This window comes from Arachis hypogaea, chromosome 14, assembly GCF_003086295.3.
Source record: "Arachis hypogaea cultivar Tifrunner chromosome 14, arahy.Tifrunner.gnm2.J5K5, whole genome shotgun sequence".
Taxonomy (NCBI): domain Eukaryota; kingdom Viridiplantae; phylum Streptophyta; class Magnoliopsida; order Fabales; family Fabaceae; genus Arachis; species Arachis hypogaea.
Window position 1 is genome coordinate 140,130,695 of NC_092049.1, and position 12,437 is coordinate 140,143,131.

The following is a 12,437-nucleotide window of genomic DNA, read 5'->3' on the forward strand; positions in this document are numbered from 1 at the left end:
ATTAGTTTATGATTCTATAGGTGAATAATGTTGTTTTTGTTTGTGAAAATTATTGTTCATCGTTGCTGATTTGAATTGAATGTAATGTAAAAGTTTTGCATTAAAAAATTTTTTTCTGTATTTGCAGCAAATTTCAGTGTAACACGAAGATATTTGAGTGTGTTATTTAAGAATTTTCGGTGTATGTGTGTTGATAAGTTCTACATAATTCAAAACTCTTTTTCTTCCTCGTCCTCATCTTTTGTTGCTTCTTCTTTTTCTTTTTCATCATCATCATTATCATCTTCTTTTTTTATTTATCTTTTTTTTTCTTCTTATTTTATCTTCTCAAGTTTCTTCTTATTTTACTCTCTTAACAAGAATAAAAACAAAACAAATCAAACAAAAAAAAAGAAGAAACACATAATGCTACAAAATTACTTGGAAGAGGATGAACTTATATTCATTCAACTAAAAGAAAGAAAGAAAGAAATTAAAAAAAAAAGAAAAAAATGCAGCATTAGAGGAAACATTTTTCTGTATTTGCAGCAAATTTGGGTGTAAAATGAAGATATTTGCGTGCAACACGAAGATATCTGAGTGTATTGTCTAAGAATTTTTGGTGTATGTGTACTGCTAAGTTCTGCATAATTCAAAACTCTTCATTTTTCTCATTCTCATCTTCTGCTACTTCTTCTTCTTTTTTTTTTTCCATCATCATTACCATCTTATTATTTTTTTCTTATTCATCTTTTTTTTTCGTTTTACCTTCTCAAGTCTTTTCTTGTTTTACTCTTTTAACAAAAATAAAAACAAAAAAGTCAAACAAAGAAGAAGAAGAAACATATAATGCTATAAAATTACTTGAAAAATAATGAACTTACATTCATTCAACAAAAAGAAAGAAAGAAATAAGAAAAAAAAGAAGAAAAAATGTAGTATTAGATAAAATATTTTTCTGTATTTGCAGCAAATTTAGGTGTAACACGAAGATATTTGAATGTATTGTTCAAGAATTTTCGGTGTATGTGTGCTGATAAGTTCTGCATAATTCAAACTCTTTCTCTTCCTCCTGATCATCTTCTACTGCTTCGTCTTCTTTTTTTCATCATCATCACCATCTTCTTCTTTTTTTTAATTCATCTTTTCCTTTTTATTTTGCCTTCTCAAGTTTTTTTTTGTTTTACTCTTTTAATAATAATAAAAGCAAAAAAAAAAACAAAGAAGAAAAAGAAACACAAAATGTTGTAAAATTACTTGAAAGATGATTAAATTACATTCATTTAACTAAAAGAAAGAAAGAAATAAGAAAAAAAAAAGAAAAAATGCAGCATTAGAGAACATTTTTTTCTGTATTTAGGTATAATACAAAGATATTTGAGTGTATTATTTAAGAATTTTTTGTGTATATGTGCTAATAAGTTCGGCATAATTTAAAACTCTTCATCTTCTTTCTTCTCATCTTCTGTTACTTCTTCATCTTCTTATTTTATATTCTCATAATTTTTTTTGGGAGGACAAAATTAAATAAAAAATATATATAATTTGTAAAATCAATAGAAAGAGGAAGAGAAAAAAAAAATATAACAACAATAATAGTAATAAAAAAACGACAATAAAAATAAAACACGTCAAGAAAAGGGGAAAAAAATATAAAAAAAAAAGAGAAAAAAAAAAAAAGGAAGAACACATTATAAAAAGAAAAACAACGTAATTTTGTGTAGCAGTACTAATTGTACTCTTTAAAAAAAAAAAACAAATTTAACCTATCTAATCCATTAAATACTAACTTCTTCAATACGAAAAAGGATTAATTGGTAACGTCCCGTCAAAGAATAAAGGAGTAACTTGTCACGTTCAATCGTTCATCACTAAGCTTTCACCCATCACACACGTATTCACGTAACCATCCACATTAATTATTAATTATCATAATATTATAGGGATATAAATTTTTCAAAATTATGGTCCACTTTATTCTGATAGTATAAGTTATACATGATACAAAAGATTTATAAAATTAAATTATTTTTATAACAAAAGTTGTAGATTGACAAAAGTCTGTAACTAAGAAGACCAAAACATCTATAGATAAAAAATCAAATAATAAAATTTTTAGTTATTATTTTTATATGAAAAAGTTTAATTTTTTATTCATAATTAATTTTAATATTCGTTATCTAAAATTTAAAATAATTTAATGTGTATAATTTTACCTTTAATTAGATAAATGTTAAGTCTGTTGTACAAATAGAAATAATTAATTTTTATACTTGCTATTTAAAAATAATATTTTTTCTCTATGTATATAAAAATATAATTAGATATTAGTATAAAAAAAATTATATTGATAGTTATAAAATTAACTCAAAATTAATTTTTTTTAAACAATTAAATCTTGATTCTAACTTTTAATTATAATATTAGTATTCTTTTCAAATTATATGTAATAAATATTTGAAAGAAGAGAAATAAAAATATAAATTAAAAAGATAAGCGGTAAAAATTTAAAACTAAACAAAAAATTAAAAAATTATATAATAATAATAATAATAATAATAATAATAATAATTTTTATTTGAATTATATTATTTTTTAATTTTATTTTATGTAGAACAGAAAGATAGAAAAAATAGAGAATGAGAAAAATAGAAAGAAAAATAAAGATGAAGAATGAGAGTGAGCGGGAGAATTTGTTAATTTTGGAAGAAAAAAATTTATTTTAATTGTAAAAAAATATTGGATAATATATTTTGATTTGTCAAATTATATTACTAATATAAAATATAAATTATAAATTATATAGAATAAAAATAATAGAGAGAAATAGAAAAATGGAGAGAGATAGATGAGAGAATTTAGGAAGGGAGTTTATTAATTTAAAAAAAAACATTTTTCTCAATTTTAATAAGAGAGTGTCATGTGACACCTTTGATTACTAAATTAGATAGTAATATATGATACATAATATAGGTATATTTCAATTTCAAATTTAATATTTTAATTTTAATTTTAATGCAATTAAAGAATGTCATGTTGCACATTTTAATTGTTAAATTAGTAATCAGTCATTGATATTGATAATTATATATAAAATAGATAGAGTGGTTGAAGGAATGAGAAAAATAGATAAAGAAAGAAGGAGGAAGAAAGAACTCTTTAATTTTAGAGGAAAAAAATTTGATTTCAATTATAATGAGAAAGTGACATGTGGTACATTTTAGTTGTAAAATTAGTAAAAAGGAATGAAGAATTCTTTAGTTTTAGAAAGAAAGATTTAATATCAATTATAATGAGAGAGTGATATGTGACCTATTTTGGTAGTAAATTTAGTAAGGAAAAGAGGAAAATTCCTTAATTTTAAAAGAAAAAATTTGATACTAATTAGTAATTACAATGAAAAAGTGACATCTGCTAGTTGTAAAATTAGTGATAAATCTAAAATATCTTATTTAAATATAATAGAATATATAATTGATTTGTTTAAAGGGTTTACACTTCAAATCCTCAGTCTTCATCGTCTTAGTTTCTCAGCTATAAAAACCAGAGCTTTAACCTCCATACTCATCAAAATAAAAAAATGGATTCAACAAAAGATGAACCTTTCTTGTTCCCAACAACAATGTATGAACGTGATTGCTTTCACCCTTCTAAGTTCTTTTCTGCGAACCTTCTTTCATCTCCATTACCAACTAACTCTTTCTTCCAAAACTTCCTTCTCTGCAATGGCGACAACCCTGAGTACATTCACCCATACCTCATCAAACCCTCAGCTTCCTCTCTTTCTCTCTGCTACCCTTCTCTCTCTGTTCATTCTAATTGCATTTACCAAGACTTCAACCCTGATCTCACTGTTTCTTCCTCAACAAGTTCTGAATCCCACCATGTTATATCTTCCTTCACTGGTCTCAGTGTTACTCTGGATTTTCCTTCTTCCAGTCTTAGTTTCTTTCTTGTTAGGGGATGCCCTTATGTTACTTTCTCTGTCTCTCATCAAACACCATTATTTTCAATAACCACTGTTCACAAATTCTCTTCCTTTACTTCAAATTCCTCACTCACCAAGTATGCCCTCAAGCTTGACAATGGTCAAGCATGGCTTTTGTATGCTTCTTTACCAATCAAGGTTAGTAACAGCTATGAGACTATGATCTCTTTCTCAAAAAAATTTACTTCTCGTGATCATGGGGTTCCTCTGGTAGGGAGGATAGCATTGTTGCCAAATTCAAGTTCAGAACTTGAGGATGTTCTTGACAGGTACAGCACTTGTTACCCTGTATCTGGTGATGCTTTGTTTACTAAGCCATATTGTGTTGAATATAAGTGGGAGAAGAGAGGGTTTGGTAATGGTGATTTGTTAATGTTAGCACACCCTCTCCATCTTCAACTTTTATCCAAGGATGAGGGCAATGTTACTGTTCTTCAAGATTTTAAGTATAGGAGCATTGATGGGGACCTTGTTGGTGTTGTTGGAGATTCATGGTTGCTGAAAGCAGATCATGTTCCTATGAATTGGTATTCTACTAGAGGTGTCAAAGAAGAATCTTTTGATGAAATCAAATCAGCTCTTTCCAAAGATGTTGCTGCTCTTTGTTCTTCTGAGATAACAACAATTTCAGCTTACTATTATGGGAAATTTATTGCAAGGGCAGCAAGGTTGGCTTTGATAGCCGAGGAGATTGGTTTTCTTGAAGTGATCCCATCCGTGAAGAAGTTCTTGCATGAAACAATTCAGCCATGGTTGGATGGGACTTTTGATGACAATGGATTTCTATATGATGCAAATTGGGGTGGAATTGTTACCAAAGAACGTTCATATCAAGATTTTGACTATCATAAATATGGTTGCCACCATTATCATTTAGGATACTTTCTCTATGGAATTGCAGTGCTTGCAAAGATTGATCCATCATGGGGTATGAAGTATAAGCCTCATGCCTATTCTATTATGGCAGATTTCATGAACTTAGGTGGAGAACATGATTTGAACTCAAAGAATTATACGCGTCTAAGGTGTTTTGATCTATACACATTGCATTCTTGGGGTGGAGAGACTTTCCCTGATCAAGGAAGGGAACAAGACAGCACCAGTGAAGCAGTAAATGCTTACTATTCGGCGGCATTGATGGGTGTTGTATATGGTGACAACAATCTTTCTGCCATTGGATCAACTCTTGCATCATTGGAAATTCATGCTGCTAAGATGTGGTGGCATGTGAAAGAGGGTGATAATATGTATGAAGAAGATTTTACTACAGAAAACAAGTTAGTTGGTTATCATTCAGTTAACATGAGAAATAGGAAAATGCGGTATTGTTATACTAGTAAGGAGAGTAAGATTGCACTTCATGTTTTACCCTTGTTGCCTATTTCTGAGTGTTTGTTCTCCAATGTTGATTTTGTTAAGGAGCTTGTGGAATGGACAGAGTCTGGATATGGAGATGGTCCTGCAGATGGAGATGGAGATGGGTGGAAGGGGTTTGTCTATGCACTTGAAGGAATTTATGACAATCAAATTGCTTTGAAGAAGATTAGAAGCTTGAAGTGTTTTGATTGTGGCAACTCATTGAGTAATCTGTTATGGTGGATTCACAGCAGAGATGATGAGGAGAAATTCAATTGTGGTCATGGGAGCCATGAGAATTGACAATGACTTCAATGTTAACATAAGATTAAGCTATGGTAGATTAGATTAGTTGTGTTTTTGCTTGTGTCCTTTACTTAATTACCACTCTTTAAACTTATGGCTTGTTCATTTAGGATTTACCATTGGTATTAATATATTTACTTTTGGGTGAAATCATTTTTTTACTTTTCTGTTAATGACAAGGGCTATTATTGTTATCATCATAAATTCTGCCCAAATCAATATTAAGATGCCAATTTGTCTACTGTATTTTAAGAGCTAAGAGATATTATTTCAATTTATATCTTTTTATAGTTCCAAAATCAAGACTCAAGCCACTTACCAAATATTTTCATACGCTCTCCTATTTTTCATTTTCGATAAGCATTTTTAATGGAGCTTTTAATGCATATTGATAAAATTATTAAACAATTAATGTATCATTCTTGTAAAATTACAAACACATTAATTATAACTTTTTTTTTATATTTTTAATAAAATGACAATTATGATTATTATTGAGATTTTTTTATGACGTACAATTTACATGTTCTATTAATATATAAATTATTAAAATTATTAATTTTGTTTATAAATTCTAATTAATTAATAAATTTAAATTTTATTTATTTTAATTATTTATTTGATATTATAATTCATCTCATAATACTTGTTTTATATGTTATTTTTTTATTTTAAAAATTAACTATATTATAAGTAATATCGAATAACATACCATTTATTCCATCTATAACATACCACTTAATTCTAAATAATTAAAAACAATATCGAATTCAAGTAAAAAATATATAGATAATTATAAGTCATCATAAATTGTGGCTTAATTTTACCTTAACTTTTATGTTGGTTGCTCAGTCAATCTCTAAATTTGTCATTAATAACTTGTTTAGCTATTAAAATTTTTCTAATCATCCCAAAGTTTTTTTTTTGTCTTGATTGTTAAATTGATTGCTAATATTTTATTTAAATATCACTCATTTTTACTTAGAAAATATCTAATCGATCACAAAATCGATGGTATAATAGATTAAAATATATTTTTTACATAACGCATTTGGTTTTTCTATTATAAATGCCAATAATATACATTATGATAGACTGATACTTAATTGAGTGTTTACTCGAAGCAATTATGAGTATCGGTCATTTGAGCCATAGTTCATAATAAAACACTAATAGCATGATACAGTAATAAAATTAGTAAAGATATAATAATTTAGATTAGATCTGCCGATAAATTTAATTATTTTTAGTCGACATATAATTCGAGATGAAATTTGATATGAACTTAAAGGAGTTATTATGGTTTAATCTATCATTTTTAGACATTAAATATTTCAGCCAATTATTATATAATTTATTGTTGAATTGGTTGTTCAAACTTATAAATTCGTCACTAGTCTTAATAGAATGTATTTTTGTCTTTTTAAAAGTAACTAATACAATATTTAAATATTTTAAATTAAAATTAAAATTTTGTTTTCTATAGCTAGTTGATTTAAATTACCTAATTCTAAAGCTCTTAAATAAATAATGACGCAAACATGTAAATATTAGTTGAGAGTTAATATTTATAATTAATATAATAATATATTGGTATCAACGATAGCCTAAACTAAATTAGGTTATATGTATATCTCGTTTACAATTCTATGTAAATCGATTTTATTTATATGTAAATAGCGTAAATCGAATCAATTAGATTTGATTTATATAAAGTTATAAATGAGACATGCATATAATCTAATCCAGTTTAAGATATTGGCGTAATTTTATTTGATTTACCATATATATTGTACCAGTAGTAAATTGAATAAGTCTAATTTGATTTATTACTAGTACATATTATTGATATTTTTTACTTTTAAGTTAATTATTTATTTATTTTTTATTAACTTTAAAACATAAATATCAATAAAAAATATCCATATTTATATTCAAATAAAATAAAAAAAAATCAAAACAAATAAAAATAAAAATTCAACTTTTGTATTTTAGTTCAAATAATTAAAAAAATAAAACAAAAAAGAGAAAGACGCTTATTTTTAATTAATCTTTAAATATATATTTTAAAACTAATTCTCAAAAGTAGTAATTTTATCATTCTAAATTCAAATATAAATTTTTAATATTTAAAATAAACAAACAAATTTAATTTTAAAAAAAATATTTTTGTATTTTAAAAATTAACTAATATTACAGGTTATTTTTTTAAAATTAAATCATATTTTTAATTCAAATTAAATAATTTTAATTTTAAATTATATTTTAGTATTTTAAAATTAACTGTAAAAAGATATTCTTATTTTATTAGTTTTTTTTACCTTTTATTTTTGTTTTTATTATAATAGTTTGATATCAATTTCAAAATAAAATAGTCCAAAATGAAAATAATAAAACCAAAAAATTCTAATCCAAACAAATTTTAAATAAAAAATTATAAAAATATTTTTTATTGCTACAGTTTTTAATTTTAACTCACTATAATTTTAAATAAAAAAATTAATTCTAACTTAAAAAATAGATTTGAGACAAAAAGAACGTAAAATAAATTTTAATGATCTAATATTAAAACACTATTGAATTTAGCCCAAAATAAAATAAAAATTAATAATTTTTTTCTCTCTCTTCTTATTTAAGAACTTTTAAAATTTTAATTGAAAACTTTACTCTTTCTTTTTACCATGGAGTTTTAAACTCCGCACCTAATAGCGTCCCATTCTGACACGTGAGTTATCTTACGTGTACGAATATAATGGTTTAAACGCGATACTATAACTACCCAAAGGAAGAAAGAAAGAAAGAGAGAAAGAAAAAGCGCAAAGTTGAAGTACCAGTATACCATATCACTGATAGAGTAACGATTAAGCTGAACTGAATTAGTTAAGCTTGTAGCTGAGTCAGCAGAGAGTTAGTTACAATCTCTCTCAATTAGATTAGTTACAATTAGTTACGCAGCTATTAGTGAAATCTCTTTTTTTCTCTTCTCTCCACTACCATTCTTCTTCTCTGTTCAATTTGGCACCGATACCTTTCAACCAAACAGGAGAAACTGAAGAAGCAGAAAGGGAAAAAAGAGAAATTTTCAAGGAACTTTTCGATATTGAGGAAATCATTGAAGAACCGTCAGAAAACTGCAACCTGATCCAGAAGGCCTTTTTCTCCAATATTGTACGGTGGACGCTGGAATCCAGGTCGATCCTTGGGGGGAAGGTCCTCCCGTATTTGCTGAGGTCCATCTCCCCGCGAGAATTTTAGTATGGTTCGTAAATTCATAGATCTTAAGTTTTCACCAAGACAACACTATTAGAATATCATAATTAGGAAACAAAATCAAGAAAATATCAAAGAGGATTAGAAAAAAATCAATGTAATTTATTAGGATATTATCCATAACGAGTGTACTCTTGATCTATATTAGTATTATTTTTATTATTCATATTTCTCACCTGTGATTACAAGGTTCTTACCAATATATAGATCAAGAGTACACTCGTTATGGAATAATATCCTAATAAATTACATTGATTTTTTTCTAATCCTCTTTGATATTTTCCTGATTTTGTTTCCTAATTATGATATTCTAATACTCAGCTTGGTTAGAACTTTAGCAAGGGCTTGTCTTAAAACTGTTTTAGTTAGAATGTCAGCCAACTGATCTTCTGATCTCACAAAGGGGAGCTCAATAATGTCATTCTCAATTTTTTCTTTGATAAAGTATTGATCCACCTCAACATGTTTTGTTCTATCATCAGATTTTCTGAAATGCTGATTGCGGCTTTATTGTCACATTTCAACTGACTTGGCAATTGTGGTGGAAACCCAATCTCAGTCATTAATTGTCTTATTCATAATACTTCAGTTATGCCTTTAACGATCCCTCGAAATTCTGCCTCTGCGCTTGAAAGAGCTACAACTTTCTTCTTCTTACTTTTTCAAGTTACCAGGTTGCCTCCAACAAGTGTAAAGTAACCAGCTGTTGATCTTCTATCATTTGGGTTGCCCGCCCAATCTGCGTCAGTGTATGCCTCAACCTTCAAATGACCATTCCTTTTGAAAATGATTCTACTTCATGGAGCTCCCTTCAAATATCGAACTATCTTCATGGCAGCTTCCATATGATCTTCTTGTAGCTTATGCATAAACTGACTTACTATTCCCACAGCATAAGCTATGTCAGGCCGAGTATGTGATAAGTAAATTAGTTTTCCAACTAGTCGTTGGTACCTTTCCTTATCTGCTAGGGTGGCACCTTTTACTATCTTCAACTTGTGATTAACTTGCATGGGCGTATCTATTGGTTTGCAATCCACCATTCCTGTTTCTGCCAGAAGGTCCAAAATGTACTTTCTTTGGGAGATAAAGATTCCTTTGCTAGATCGTTGAACCTTTATTCCTAAGAAATATTTTAGTCCTCCCAAATCCTTCATTTCGAAGTCTGTAAATAGGTTCCTTCTTAAATTTGCAATTTCTTCAGCATCACTTCTCGTTATGATCATATCATCCACATAGATTATTAGGCAAGTGATTAAATCTCCTCGTTTTTTCAAAAAAATGGTATGATCAGAGTTGCTTTGCTTGTACCCATACCTTTTTATGGCAACTGTAAATCTTCTAAACCAGGCACGTGAAGATTGTTTAAGCCCATAAAGAGCCTTCTTTAACCGGCAAACTTCATGTTTTCTAAATCCCGTTGAGAAACCTGGAGGAGCATCTATGTACACTTCTTCTTTCAACTCTCCATGCAAGAAAGCATTCTTGACGTCAAATTGATGGAGTAGCCAATCTTCATTTGCTGCTATTGAAAACAACACCCTGATAGTATTAATCTTTGCAACCGGTGAAAAAGTATCAGTGTAGTCGATACCATAGGTCTGTGTATAACCTTTGGCCACCAACCTTGCCTTGTACCGTTCAATAGTACCATCTGCCTTGTGTTTAATGGTGAAAACCCATTTGCACCCGACTGGATTTTTTCCTGTCGGTAGGATACACTTCTCCCAAGTTCCGTTCTTCTCTAGAGCTTCCATTTCTGTATTCATGGCTTTTCGCCATTTAGCTTTCTCATTAGCTTTTCGGACAGTTCTTGGAATGTCTTCTGTTAAGAGTCTGGTGGAAAAAGCCTTTTCAACATCTGCTATTCCTTCTCTAGCCACTCTTATCGGATATCTTGAGTTACGAGGAACATGTTCTGGTGAGTACCGATCAGGAGGCATCCCTCTGTTTCTTCTTGGAGGAAGAGTAAAGGTATTGGGCTCTGGTTCTTCATGTTCCAGTACTATACTGTTATTGTTAGTGGCCTCATTAAAAACAGGGAGTAAATTATCAGGTTGACAATTACTTACCTTTTGTCTGACATTCTCAAGAGGACTCTCACTGGTTGTATGTACCGAGTTGTTTTCTACGTTGAGTGAAGTATGCTCGGTGGCTCCATCTACTTGCTCTGTTTAAACAGTTTCTGGGCAACAAAGATTATTTAGCCAACTTGGTGGTTCATTATTGTTCTCCCCCTGAATGCCATGTTGGCGGCTGAAGTAAAATTCGGATTCTAAAAAATCACAATCCATGGTCACATGAATACGACGAGTGATTGAATTGTAGCACCTATACCCCTTTTGGTGTGTAGCATACCCAACGAAAACACATTTATCTGCACAAGGATCAAGTTTGGTTCTATTGACTTTGGGAATATGGACAAAGACGGAACATCCAAATACTCGAGGTGGTAAGGTTAGAATAGGCGGGATTGTGGTCTGAGTAGCCAAGACTTGCAAGAGTGTTTTGTGGTGGAGAACTTGGGTAGGTAGGCGATTTAGTAAGTAGGCAGAAGTCGCTATAGCTTCAGGCCAAAATTTTTTTTGGAGCTTGTGCATCAAAAAGCATGGCTCGAGTCATCTCAAGTAACTTACGATTTTGTCGCTCAGCCACACCATTTTGTTGGGTGTATTTGGGCAGGAGATTTGATGGATAAGACCATTTTTCATAAAAAAATTGCGCATTGATTGTTTTATAAATTCCCCACCATTATCTGAGCAAAGTACTTGGATTTTTTGTTGAATTGAGTTTGAATCATTTGGTAGAAAGCAAAGAACTTATCAGGTACTTCAAATTTGTGTTTTAAAAAATATACCCAAGTCATGCAAGAAAAATCATCCACAAATAACACAAAATATTAAAAATTATTATGGGAAATAGGAGCTGGACCCCACACATCAGAGTGTATTAGAGAAAATTGGAATTGACTATAATGTTGGTTGGAGGAAAAGAAACTGTGATTTTTTGCACGAATACAAGTTTCACATTTGAGGGGTTCAGTACTACTTGTAAAAAGACTAGGAAATAGTAATTTGAGGTACCCAAATGAAGGATGTCCGAGACGCCTGTGCCATAACCAAAGTTGCCTTGTAACCGTTCCGTAAGCATGACATGACCCTGGTGTGCTACTTCATCAACGTAGTAAAGGCCTTCTCGCTCAGTACCACGCCCAATGATCTCCTTCGTAAGAATGTCTTGTAAAAGACAAAAGGTAGAGTACATGAATACTACACAATTTAGTTCCTTTGTTACTTGCCTAACACACAATAATTTTGATGATAGTGCAGGGACATAGAGACAATTTTTTAATTTCAATTTTTCTGAAATAGTAATGGAGCCTCCTCATTTAACATCAATTAATTCTCCACTAGCTGTTTCAATATGGGCTTTTGAGGGTATAGTCAAGCTGTTAAGATCATGAAGGTCATGAGTCATAGTATCGGTAGCCCCACAATCGAAAATCCATTCATTTATCTTTTTAATTGGATTCTGATTT

At 29.4% G+C, this 12,437-nt stretch overlaps 1 protein-coding gene across 1 annotated transcript; it reads left to right on the forward strand.

The window, feature by feature from the left end:
- The first annotated feature begins 3,510 nt into the window (after nt 1-3,510).
- LOC112744704 (glucan endo-1,3-beta-D-glucosidase-like) lies at nt 3,511-5,779 on the forward strand. The gene has a single exon (XM_025794406.2). It carries the CDS (start codon nt 3,560-3,562, stop codon nt 5,624-5,626), a length of 2,067 nt encoding a protein of 688 aa, XP_025650191.1. The 5' UTR covers nt 3,511-3,559; the 3' UTR covers nt 5,627-5,779.
- Nucleotides 5,780-12,437: the final 6,658 nt, after the last annotated feature.